Source organism: Populus nigra, chromosome 1 (genome assembly GCF_951802175.1).
Source record: "Populus nigra chromosome 1, ddPopNigr1.1, whole genome shotgun sequence".
Lineage (NCBI taxonomy): Eukaryota > Viridiplantae > Streptophyta > Magnoliopsida > Malpighiales > Salicaceae > Populus > Populus nigra.
Window position 1 is genome coordinate 30,611,748 of NC_084852.1, and position 14,104 is coordinate 30,625,851.

Here is a 14,104-nt window from a genome sequence, read left to right on the forward strand (position 1 = left end):
GTCTAGCTCGGTGATTTTGAAGTTCATTTGAACTGCAAAGTTGTCAATATATTCTTGACATTCCTAGCGCTCTTGCTTCAACTCATGTAACTTTTCCTCTATTGCACCGTAATGACTTCTCAACCCCTCTTCTTGTATCTCTAGCTCAGATTGTAGAATCATTATCTGTTCTTTTGAATACTTGGCCCTTTTTCTGGTAATCTCTCATATCAACCTCGATAGCCTTTCTTATACTTCACTCCTTCTCTAACTGTACCACATATTGGGCATGCGTTCTTCTTTCTTCTTCTATGTTAAGGTAGGCATGCCGATTCTTTTCTTTCTTAGTTTCCATCTTTCTTAAAAAACTGCTTCTTTCTCTCTTCAAGGAATCCAACATCTCTTTATCCATATTTATCTTGCCTTTTGCTAATTTCTTGATCTTGGCCAACTCTATTTCTATGAGCCCATTTTTGTGAACCAGTTTATCATTTTCAGTTATGTGATCCTTCAACTCATCCTGGATCCTTTTGGTTATTGCTTCAACTATTTCTGCCCTTTTCTGCCATTGTTGGAAAGATGTTAATTGCTCATTGTTGGTTTAAGCAATTCCTCATTGTATTTTCTTCCTCCAATTGTTTTTCCAAGATTTGTTGTTGCCTTTTGCTTTTGTTGAGATCTGTGCCACATCTTTCCAACTGTCTTCTTAGCTCTTCCTCATTATCAGTCCTTTTTCTTTTGGTTGCTCTATTGTTGACTCCGAATGTTCAGGTGTTGATGACTCTATTACCCTCATAAAGCTTTCCATTTCTACAAATTGCATAATTCTAACTAACAAATGATTCAAACCTGCTGCCTTCTTCCTTTTTCACCAGTAAGGGCCTTTCCCAGTCTCATTGAATGAGTCCCATTTCTTTGAGGTATGGTTGATGTTTGAATAAACCAATGAAATCTGTTAAACCCAAAGTTCTTGGTGTGTACTGCATTCCACCCAACTGTCTTGTTACTAGTGTTGGGGCATAACCGATGTATCCAGTTACACCAATCAGGGGAACCCATGCCTTACTTCCACAACTCATTGTGCAGACTGTGTTGTTCATCCACAGTGCTTTCCATTTGAAGTTGCTTTATGGTAGTGCAACATACTTCTTTATCCATGCTTTCTCATCCTAATGTCTCCAAGTCTCCTTCATTGTAACTTTCAGTGGTCGAAGGTCAAACCACTAGAAGTTGTTGAAGATGTCCCTTGGTGTCTCAATATGATTGATAATCCATAAATATAATATAGGAACGCAACATCTCATTGCTCCCTTGCCATTCATTCTGCAATGGTTGAGTAACATGGTTTTGGCCAAAATTGCTAAAGAAGGATTGATCTGGTCATGCTCATATTCTAAGAAAACACTTGCGACTTCCAAACTGATGACCCCAATTTCATATGGAAATAATACAAGGCCAAAAATGGCGAAAGCCACCAACCTGTATCGTTCATCTCCCAATCTGTCTTCCTCGGCATTCTTCTTCATCATGTCTTCAATGACCTTCCATTTGAAACCCCCATTAGCTATTCTGCATGGACTGATCTTTCTCAGGCCTAATAACTTTACCACCTCCATGGCTGTGCCTTTAAAATTTCATCCAAGGTAAATTTTATGGCTGTTATTTGGAAAATCCAGGATCCTCTTATATTCCTCCAAGGTAGATATCATATCTATGTTCCCAAAAGCAAAACACCAAGAACTAGGATCCCAAAAGGTCTCTAGGGCTTTGATTGTTGCTGTTTGTAGGGGTAACTTACTCTCATTAATTGTGCAATTCTCCCATATCGCCTTTCGAAAAGAGTATCGTCAACATATCCCATAATGGACCACAATTTCTCCAAGTCATTGATTGTGTGATTTATCTTGGTAATCTCGAGCAATTTACTGATATTGATTCTTGGACATTTTCCTTCAGCTACCTGAGTCAGCTCAGATTCTTGCCCAAACTTGTGAAAAGATTGATACTCAATCATGATTTCAGTCCAACCTGTAGTGATGATTTTTTTACATGATTAAATGCAAATGACAGCAAAGTAATATATATCCTAAGGTCGAGTTCTAATCATTTTATGAGACAAAAGGTAGGTTTTTCTACCTAGTCTCAAAAAAGGGTCTCAAGTCTGCCCAGTGACGGCTTTCGTAAAGGCAGTATGGGGGCGTTGTAAAGAACAACTAAGGCATGTATACCTGTCATTACCAAGCAGGCACTCAGATATGAGTTGGGTGTTTCACGCATCTGAACCTGACCAACAATCATAAAGCAGATCGTTAATTCCCCACTTAACTTAGAAGCTTGTGTGTGTGTTTTTAAAAAATTAAAGCATGTGATGTCATGAACAGATATGTACAAAAATTAAAGCGTGTAAGAAAATAAATACATATTAACAGAAAACACACAAATAAGACAACTTAATTATCAAACAAAAATAGTACTTAGTCCATAAACTCCTCAGTGGAGTCGCCATTCTGTCGCACGTGTGCGGCGTCGCGGCGATCATCCACCCACAAAAAAATAATAAATGTGAATCTATCTGGCAAATATTGCGTGACAAGGAATTCTTGTCTCTTACCAATAAAATATGGACTGGGAGTCGCCACCTAATATTTTGGTTACTAGGAACCCTAACTGGTCTCAAAGACGGGGTACGGAGACTAGTTGCGTAAAGGGAAGGTATTAGCACCTCAAATACGTTATACCTAAGATAAGTTGCGTTGTTTTATAGTTTGATAAAAAATCTAAGCAAATTATTAAAAAAAAACTTTTTAATACTGGGAATACCTTTTACGTAGAAATTCATAATTCCTGGTATTAAAACCAAACAAAAATATTTTTTGATGTTTTTTGAAATATTAGTCAATGTTCTCTTAACTTTAATAAACTGGTTATTAAAGCCAAAATGCATGCTAAAACATTTCTTTGGTGTATGATAAAAAATATGAATGATTTTTTAGCTTTGAGACACTTGGCCGTATGCAGAAAAAAAAAATTTAGTTGATGAAAACCGAGTATTGCAATACCCGATTTGTATTGTTACGGTGTACGTAATGGGAATGGGCCAGCACCGCCCAACCTAAAGAAAATGGGCCGACATCGGCCCATCATGCAAAATGGGCCAACACTAGCCCAAAAGATTATAATTGATTGGTTACTATGCTTTATTCGTTACTGTGAATTGCTCACGTTCTGCATGCAAATGAAAGGAAAATAAAAGACGGAGCAAAGAAGGAGAGAAGATTACCTAGCGTGAAGAGGCGTGGCTGTTTTCGTCTGCGGTGGCTCGCGATGGCGGAGATGGCGGAGATGGCGGCTGGACCCGGTGGCGCTACTTCACTGATGCTTCTCCTCTGCTTTTTTTCTCTTTTTCCTCTATTTTTTTTGTTTCGCTCTTTCTTTTTCTTCTTTTCTCCTCCTCCTCTCAGTTTTCCTTCTCTTCTTCTCTCTATTCCTCTGTTTTCTTCTTCTTCTTCTTTTTCTCTCGTGCTCTGTTTCTTTTTTCCTCTATCTTCTTCTTTATTTCTGTTCTCTCTCTCCCTCCTCTTCTATTGTTTTTCATCCTCATGTGTCTTCTTTTTCTCTCGTGCTCTGTTTCTTTTTTCCTCTCTCTTCTTCTTTATTTCTGTTCTCTCTCTCCCTCCTATTCTATTGTTTTTCGTCCTCGTGTGTCTTCTTTCTCCCCTGTATTTATAGGGGAGAAAGGAGACCTACACCCCTGCCCAGTCAATGGCGCAGGGGTATAGGGTGGACGGGGCGACCACTATTCAGCCGCCTCTCTACCACCCTAGGGACACCTCTCCTCCCTGACTCTTAACACGTGGAAAGCAGTGCAGGTGGAGGGTCCTTGGTCTTTTGGGTTATCGGAGGAAGGGAAGTTAGTGAGAAACAGAGGAAGAGAAATTCTTCTTCTTCACCTGCTTCGTGTGTCCAGCGGAAGAAGAAGACCCACGGTGCCTTCAAAACGGCACCATTTCAGCCTCTTTTTTAAAAAAATAAACAGTAGGTGAAATGGCGTCGTTTTGGACAAAATGCGCCATTTCATTTAAAAGAAAAGGCACCAAAAACGTGTCAGAAGTCCAAATCAGTCCTCAATTTGTGATTTGTTCAATCAAATCCTCAATTGCAATTTTGATTTTTAAAATCAATTCAATTGCATCCCTGCCAAATTCAATCGTCGGCCTTGAAGTTGGCCGCCTTTTCCATATTGGTTCTTGGTCTTAAATTAGTGCAATTTGACCCTCAATTGAGCAATAAACTTCTAATTTCTTCAATTTGACCTCTGATCAGGTTTTAATTACAACCCCTCTATTTACGCACCTTTTCTAGTTTGGTCCTTGGTTTCGGATTTCTTCAATTAAGTCCTTAATTGACCATCAAACTTCAATATTTATACAATTAAACCCCTGATTTGATCAAATTAACTCTTACAAATTATAATGACCCCAGAACTTTAATTTCTTCCAATTAAAGCCCAAATTAACTCCAAAATCAATTTTTCTTGCAATCAAACTCTCCATAAATTCAATTAAACCTTCAACAACATCTAATTGATCCCATAAACATCTGATGTAGAACTTTTTTTTCTCAAATTGAATTTTCTTCATCAACATGGCTCTCATCAGTTAACAAAATACTGTTAAATTTTCAATCCTTTTATTTTTGAACCTCTTCAATCAATTTTTGATCATTTTCTAGGCACTTTGGCATCCTTTTTTCACTACTATTATTTTTTATTTTTCTCTAAATATATTTTTTTTATTTTCTTACGAGGAAACTAAAAATAGATAACAATTAATAATCGAAAAACAGCTTAAGAAATGAAGACAAATCCGGAAGTCACAATTGATTGAAAAGACAAGGTCATGTAATTACGACCTGACCATTTTAAATTACATTTGTATTAAAAACTACAAAATGCAAACCCACCCAACCCCACCAAATATAAGAAGAAAATCAAAAGGGGTAAATGCAGAAAAAAGAAAGTACACAAATGCAACTGATTACTAATTAACACAATCGTGCCTGCAAGAGTATACAAAATAATTGATAATATAATTGAGGCGGCTTTTATTGGTCACCATGAAGCGCGGAAGAGATCCAATCTGAGGCTGCTATGTGAGTGTCCTCTTCAATACGTGGAGAAAGTGATAGTGGAGTTATCGCAACCTAGTGTTCCAAGAGAAAATAAAGGCAATAAGCAGCCGCACTAAAATGAAATGTAGTCAAAGTTCTGCAAGTTTTAGTACTTAAATTACAAGTTAACGGAGTTTATTAGCCTTCCCATAGCATTTTGAACAATTTAAGGCCCAGAGATTTGTTTTCGTCCTTGTTCTGCACAAGCCCTCAACTTAAGTACAGACACATTGGCAGCTCGCCATGTTTGGTGCTAGGTTATAATGCCAAGGGTCAGCCATTATTTGCAAACAAAAAAAAGAACGAAAAGATTTTAGCCATACCAATCACAACTTTCATTGTGATGATGGCTCCCATAGCCTCAAGATCACAGTCAGACCTATAGCTTCCGTTCAAAAACACAAGGAACAATTATATATGTCGGGGGCTCATCAATGCCTTGTGAGATTCCAATTGATACTTGTATAACTTCTAGATGAGCAAAAAACATGCATTGTCCTCAATGTGGAAAATACAACATTTTAACTTACAAATCCATTTTCAACTGCTCTGAAATCCAGATCCTCATCTGTATCCTCCAGCTCCTTGTCCAAAAACTGAAAAATACATTAAACCAGTGCTGAAATCATAACCGCATTCATTTATTGAAATCCAGCCATAAAAAGTAAGTTTAGTTTAACATTGACTATACTGAATTCTAAAGCTAAATTTATTTCTTTAAACTTCCTAAATTCTAGCTGCAAAATAAGCCATTAAAAATTATTCTTGTCACAATTAAAAGCCATCAAAATTGTTGTTGAAAGCATGTTGGTAGTTAGGATTTTCTTGACCTCCATTCGAAAATACTTCTTCACCCGATTGCTATCAGATTTTCCACCGGCCCCAACTGATTCAATCTCTAACATGTTCTTCCTTTGTGTGGTCAAACGGCGAGCTGCACCCTGAGAAGATACAATGCCATGAAAAAAAAAATGCATGGGAGTGTTCTTTACGAAAGAAGTTACAGAGAGAGAAATGAAGCAATAAGTTCTTTTACAATAGATACTCACAGCAGCAGAGGCATCTCTACTAAGCTGTGCAAGCTGGAGGCCAAGACTTTGTTGATTAGACATGAAATGTCCAGCCGAAGGATGCCGATTAGCTGAAACAGCTTGCCAGCTAGGTGAGGATCTCCACATACTTCTCTTAGTTAGTTTGAAGCCCTGCTAAGTAAAAAGAAAAGGAAAGAGAAAACAAAGAGGATCTGCTTAGAGAGATATCTAACAGAACTTACATACAAGAACAGAAAAGACTATAGTTCTGGTGCTCCAACAGAGCAGGTGAACTTCTACGATAGGTTCATCCTAGGGTAGTTGTAGAAGCTATACATCATAAAACATCCTGCCCAGTGATGGGAGGATCGTTTTTTCTTTGGGGGCCACTATTAAAACGCTTACCTGAAAATCATAATCAAAGTTCCAATAACCAATATATAATGACCGCAGATCCTAATCATGATTCAACCAAATATTGTGTGCCCTTGGCCTTACTGTTGGGATGACAAATAATTCCTCCAGAACCAACCTCCAATTGACAGCAGGAAAAAGAATAATAAGATCCTTAAACCATCCTATATACTCTTTGAAACCTTCATAAGTAGGAATTTTGCAATAATTACCAAGTTCTTAATAATAGAAACTCAACTAATGAAATATAAACAACTGAAATTTAAGAAGTGGAGTTTCTGTGACAATCTAGGAAAACCAAAATGTTGATCAAGTAAACCCATTTATGCAGCTCGGAAACAGTAGTCAGGCTAGGACACAATGTGGGTGAATTTCTAAAACCACCCACTACTTATGACTTCGACCAACAATGTCTCATGTTGACATTCAACAGGTATCATTTCTAGTAGCTGTTGACAATGTGTTAACTTTTAAGTACCTTAGATGGTATCTACTGTGGGAAACTTCAGCATCCACCCAAACCTATCTCCTCTTCTTAAAACCCAATGAAATTGTCTGAAGGCAAATTCCTACAATGACATTAAAACTCCCCAAAAAATCTTCTCCACGTGAATATGGCTCCAATCATACACCATCCATTAATAGATTAAATATACTACCTAATGGTCTATTAATTTAACAGCTGTCTATAGTTATGTGCATATTGTCAATAAATAACAAGCAGCATCTGTGCATCAATCTGAGAAAAATACATAATAGTGCTTACCTTGTTTGCAGATGGAGATGTGGGGATTTCAATATTCAGAGAGCAGCTCTTTGGAAAAAACCCCTTTTCAATATCTCTGATAGCAGCATTTATCACTGGCAAACAGACAGCAACTGCATCCTTAAAATCACTTTCTTGGCTTTCTTCCTTCTTCCTATAATAGATTACAACTCCAAAAAATTGCTTGTAGACAAGAAGAAGAGTAATAAAATCCCCATAAAAAAAAAAAAACCTTCAAGTTACCAATTCAGTGATATTGACAGGGATGGGACACCACAAAATAATGCTTCTCTAGCTCCAGCAACAACACCCGAATAAATCCTGATGAGTTTTGCAAGTAATTAATGAATTTTATCCCCAAGGTTGTAACAATTTGCTTAAAACAAAACCAGCAAGAACCAACAAATGACTGCCTGTACACATTCACTTATTGCCACTAACTACAAAGATCTAAATTTAATCAGCGACATCACTGACATATAATTTGAAAAGTTTGTCCAGCTTAAACATGCTACTGGAAATTCAGACAAGATGATATAGGAATATGCCCAAGCACAGGAAGAGAGGTTACATGTGATGGCCACAGTTTGATCCCCGATTAATTCCACTAATTACCTGAAAATAAAATAAAGTATAAATTCTCAAGAATTCATCATGGATACAGGTATTATGTTATCTCAAATAGAACAATAAGTAAATTCTAACCAGCAAAGGCTTTGACCAAGAAAACAGTGCTCCAGATAATGCTAATGAGACACAATCCACTGGAGTCCCTGAGTAACAAGTACCATGAACAATGCCCATTACTAAAACAATTGCAACAAGAAGTGCAAAACACACATCAGTTCACCATTCGAGCAGACATGTGTAGCCATTAATATGGATCAAATTGATGAAAAAGCAAATTGATCAGTTCTTCCATACTGTCATGACGATAGCCCTAGAAAGGAAGTTTTTTTATAAAAAAAATACACACAGCATTCCTGGACATTCTTTCAAAACTAATACAAGTTAACAAATCTTGAATTCTTAAACTGGAGGTGGCTCGGTTACTACAAGCATACGATGCATTTAACAATTAATATTTCCAAATCTAGGGTGCAGAACTAAGGAAAAATAAGATGCGCTTCTACCTGACACTTCATAAGCTATGGCACCATTAATTTCAACGGAAGTTACAGCAATTGCTTCTTGTAAAGTCACAGAATGACTGGATACTGATTTGTCCCTGACCAGCCAATTCACAAACTAAAGAAATCAGGAAAACAAAACTCCAAATTCAATACCAATAAAAAAAAAGTAACGAATTACCACATGAAACATAATTTGAAAACTGAAGAGAAATTCATAAAGTAACTGAAAAATAGAGAAAACCAACACACCCGAGGTAAGTAAATTAAACCAAATAGAACATAAATATTTAAAACAAATTTTGAAAAAAAAATGAACATAATAAACAGAACCCACATGCCCAGATGTGAAAATCTATGCTAAAAAAAATAACAAAAAAGAAAATAATGAAGAAGAGAACCCATCTTCCCAGATACGCAAAACCAATTCAAAACCCATCACCACATCCTCCATCTCCAAACTTAAAAATTGAAGACAGCCCTTATAAAAAAATAAAGCAGAAATTAAGCAGAAGCATGAAAATAAGGGGGGGGGGGAATGAGAAAAAACCCACGATTGAGGAGCGCAAACATGGACATTATAGAGGCCTTCACGAACCAGAGCTTCAACAAGAGAAACAAGACCAGGGGAGTCAATCCCATCTCCATTAGTAACCAAAACAATAGGCTTTGAATTATTGCTGTCTTCTTCAGTGTTTTCAACACAAGTGGAAGTAGATGGCTCGGCTGATTTATCATTACCATCATTTGATGGGTCAATTTCTTTTTTCTCTTCTTCTTCTCCTCCACCACCTTTTCTGCTTAAAAGTACTTGTTGTAGATTGGAAACCAGACCTGGAGGCAACATGTTATTGTTCTTCACAGATGTCATCAAACAGTTTCTTTGAGAGATTAATAGAAAATAAAAAACCTAAAGACACATAGAAACCGGGAGAGAGAAGGAGGTTAAGAAAGGAAAAACAAAAAAAAAAAAAAGAGGGTAATTAATGGATAGACCGGGTCTGACGGATGGAAAGAGCCTTTGTCTTTGTAGACAGGAGAAATTACTTGTTTAAAAAGGATAGCAGAAAAAGAAAAGGCAAAAGATATTAATTCCGTTTGACATTCCGTTTGACATTATTTTTTTGTAAAATTTAATTTTGTTATTTTAAATTAATTTTTTTAATATTTTTGGATTTTTTTCTATGTTTATAAAAAAAATTTTAAATATATTATTTTAATATATTTTTAAGTAAAATTCACTTTAAAAAGCAATATTTATCACACTCTAAAACACCTCTTAATTAATTGTTATTAGTTGGTTGCCTCTTTTAGCTATAATTTTTTAGCAAATTAGCACATTAGAAAACGATATTGAATTTTTTAAAATTAGCAAAATAATCTAAAAATTTTGGCACAATAATACGATTTAAAAAAGTTTTGGCAAAATATTACATTTTTACCTTGTCATACTTCTAAAATGCAACATTCACTGAACCAAGTGCGACAAGATAGTTGTCGCTTTTCAGAAGCATAACATGTAGTGATATTTAAATCATTCCTAGATCGAAGAGCACAACAAATGCAACAACTATATTTCTCTCTCTCTCTCTCTCTCTCTCTCTCAAAATCAACATTCCCAACCCTTATCTCTCTAAAAAAAAACCCCACCAATCACTTGTTTTTTTACTTTTAAAACACCAAAAAATCAAACTCATATTAATCTTCAAGTATTCTAGAATGGTTTCCTCTTTAAAAATTTTCGTTGTTGCCTTTACCCCCGCCACCTTAACCCTTTTTCTAGTCCTACAAATAAGGTAAATATATTACATTTCTATGAATTTGTATTTGGTTTAATTGAAATGAAGTTATTATTTAGGGTTTAAATTTAATTTAAGATTTGTTGAATTAATGATAAATTAGTTATGAATACCATCAATTAGAGTTGATTTGATATAGTTGAACATGAAAATAAGTTAAATTAATTACGAACTAATTATTTCAATTAATCATGTGTTGCGTTAAATTTTATATAAGTTGTCAAATAATGTTTTATTAATATTATGTTAGCTTGTTGATACGAGAGGGTTGAGAGACTGCATCTGTGTTTTGTAATATTGATGAAGAAAAAAAGAATACACTTATGTGTCTCGATTGTTCAACCGGAATGGACTTGATATCTTCGGAGAGAAGTTAAGTCTTGATGATATCGTGGAAGAAGATGAGGCCAGTCATGTAGGAGTAGGAACAAGATGCAGTCATGCTATTGATAAGCCTAGATCATCCAATAGATGTCATAGACGTAGATGGGTTATGTAGATGTCTTTTAGGATTTCTATTACTAAAATGTTGTATTATTTAAGTATTTGAGATTTCTATTGCATGTATATATGTTTATTTATATTGTATTCCTGAGGCTACTTGTAAATATGAAATGTGAGAATCTATTTTATCTCATTAATTAATAGCATGCAAATCATCTATTGTGTCAACATCATCAGGGATGTGTTGATGCAATCCAAACTGTCACATTACCCGATCATAGCAATACACCTCAATAATGGCAAGATAATGCATTAGAACCATTTCTAGCCATAATCCACTACACTCCATACATCAAGGAGAAGTTCTTTCTATCAATTCATTGTTATATGGTGTCCATATAACATATCAAAGTTGTAACAATCTTAATTTCTAGGACAATACATAATAGGTAACTAAAGTTTCAGCAAAGTCTCCCCTATACCAAGAGGACTATGTTATCGACAATGCCATATTTACACTTTCTATATCATTTCACAACCCGATCCAATCATTCTAGATTTCAACCAAACTCATCATCATCAACACAATACATCTTATTCAATAATAATACAAAATTCAAGTTCATTAAAAAAAAAACAATGCATAATTCAATTGCTACATATTATTATTTCTTAAATTATATCATGCGTAATAATATCATATAATGAAGTTCATGTGAAGGATCCCAAGTTCAACTATAAATATGCATGGTTAAAATAGATACTTAGAATTACATTATTAGATTAAAGTCATACATCTAAATTTACAGATCAATACTACATTTTAAGTTTAGGAGATAAGTGTCTTAAATTACAACATAATTACATAACAAAAGATAGCTACATTAATATCACTCCTGACGTGATCTTGATGGACTTGAAAATAACAAATAACATGTAAATATAAATAAAAAAAGGTAATAACAACAATAATAACAGCGAGAAGTAATAATTTTCATGACATTTTTTTTTTGACACATAAAATTTAGACATAGACTTCTTTACAATATGTGATTTCCATCTAATATCCTAATCATATATTGAGAATAATTTCATCTTGGAAATCACAACACTACTAAAATGATTTCAAACGCCATCTCTTTATGGTTCAATTCTCATTTGATACCAAGATATTTTTCTCTCGATATCATTTGCTTATCTCGTTCTTTCAAAAGAACTAATTAACACTTCTCCTCCCATTCTTTGAAAGGTAATTGCCGATACTAATGAATCTCATTAGTCTCCCATTACCGGGTTAGACTAATCAATTTCATTCAAGTGTCGATATGAATACAATCAATTGATATCATTAACTATTCCTAACCCAGAATAGTAATCAATTCTTATTCGCATCTAGTTTACCATCTAAGTTGTTGATGTTAAAAACCCTTGACATCATTAGCCTCCTTACCTAAAGTAGCTAATCACACCAGAAATTGTTGTCGATACCAATGCGACCCATTGATATCATTAACTATTTCTGACCTAGAATAGTTAATCAATTTATATTTTTCCCTTAACGTCGTGACCATGCTAATGTTAGTAATCTTTACTAATATCATTAGTCACCTAATTACCTAGGATCGACTGATTAATTTAAAGAATGTTGGCACCAATTGAACCCTATTGATACCATTAGCTATCCAAACTTGGAAAACTAATCAATGTCATCTGAAATGCTAGTACCAAAGGAATCATATTGATACCATTAGCTATCCGAATTTCTGGAATATGTAATTAATGTCATCACAACCTTCCATTTGTACTGATCATATAAATATAGACTACCAAATTCAAATCATATATATAGATTATCAAGTTCAAATAACTTATATACCTAGTGATGCTATCCAACCATCAAAGGATCCATTGGAGGTTCTAGTTGGTCCAGTTACTAGGCTTAGGGCTAAGAAGTTCAAAGAAGCTTTCAATGGACTTCTTCAAGAGACATGGGCTAAGGTGGACTTCAAGAGAATTTGTAATAATAAAGAGCAAGCCCTGATTAATCTGATTCAAGTTCAAGAGGGGCTTGTTGGTGGAACCAAGACCGTTAGACAAGGATTGGGAGAAGAATACTAGATTCGGACAGTTTGACCTTTCGTTACTCTTTTGGTCATAAATGAAGCTATAGATCTAATTTTGGTGTTATTCTAGTTTGATTGGAAACTAAACTTCCATTCCTTTCCAACGGTATATGGAAGGCCTTCTAATTCATTTAGACGAGAGAGAACCATCCGTTTTAAGTTGGGTTTCTGCTGCTGCCAGATAGAATGCAGAAACAACGGGGTATACAGTTTGTCTGGAAATATGCAACGGCGTGGTGACATCAGACGATTTTACCGACGGAATGATCGAGGGATTCAAACTGAGATAGCCGTACAGTGACGTGACATTGTCACTGGTGGAATCACCGACGGATTCATTCCGTCAGTGATTCCATCGGAAAAAAACCATTATATACCCACCCATCAACCGACACTCTCTTCCTCTGTTTCTCCTTCTTCTTCTTTCCCATCCCACCTCTCCCCTCCCAAACTGTAGCCAACCACCCATCCCAACTCTCCACTATTCTCAATACGAGCAGTCAAGTTAATTTTTTATATTTTGTATGTGGTCACAATATCTGTTTCTTGTAGATGTTATCATTTTTTTGTAAGTAAATCTATCCTTTTTAGTTTTAATATTTAATTGTGAATTTTATTGTTGTAGTATATGTATTTTGTTAACATTTGTACTTGTTTAATTGTTATTTGTCAAAGAAACTTGTAGTATGAATGTATAATTTTGTAGTTGTTATAGTTTGTTTTAGATTTTGTCAAATTATATTTGTTTGTAAATTGTTGAAATTTTGTTTGAATTACACCGAATTAAATGTGTCGTTGTGATGAAATAAATAATTAATAGCTTATTTAACGAGTCTTGTTTAATTGTTATCAATTCTATTTCGAAGTTGTGATTTCTGTAAATTTATATATGTATAAATTTGTATGTATGAACGTTGATAGTTGATAATTGATAATGAATATTTAACATAAGTGTTGTTTTAGTTTGTTGGATAATGTCGGGGAAAACCAATATTTTTATTATGTTTTATAGTGGTTCAATAGAAGTCATGGATGATCGTTCATGGATGTATCGGGACTCACCCCAAGGATTGCGGAGGATGGATTATTGTAACGGTGTCCAGGGTTTTATTAATTTCACAACATCTATTCCGAGGAGTTTTGCTGATGGCGGTATTAGGTGTCCATGCAGGAAGTGTAAAAATTTAAAGTTTCTGCATCAAGATGTTGTAACGATGCATCTTCTAACCAAAGGGTTCATGGAGGATTA

The 14,104-nt window shown here is 35.0% G+C and overlaps 1 protein-coding gene across 2 annotated transcripts; it reads right to left on the reverse strand.

Moving 5' to 3' along the window:
- Positions 1-4,833: 4,833 nt before the first annotated feature.
- On the reverse strand, positions 4,834-9,492 carry LOC133698747 (uncharacterized). 2 transcript variants are annotated; one of them, XM_062121821.1, is made up of 10 exons: positions 9,044-9,492; positions 8,493-8,587; positions 8,065-8,132; positions 7,931-7,974; positions 7,603-7,680; positions 7,360-7,513; positions 6,198-6,353; positions 5,979-6,089; positions 5,679-5,744; positions 4,834-5,181 (listed from the first exon to the last, which is right to left on the reverse strand). In XM_062121821.1, the coding sequence occupies exons 1-10, from the start codon at positions 9,358-9,360 to the stop codon at positions 5,083-5,085; spliced, it is 1,188 nt and encodes a 395-aa protein (XP_061977805.1). In that variant the 5' UTR covers positions 9,361-9,492; the 3' UTR covers positions 4,834-5,082. The 2 variants fall into 2 exon arrangements, with proteins under 2 accessions (XP_061977805.1, XP_061977887.1); XM_062121903.1 differs by having other exon boundaries at positions 6,198-6,350; positions 9,044-9,491.
- Between the last annotated feature and the right edge of the window lie 4,612 nt (positions 9,493-14,104).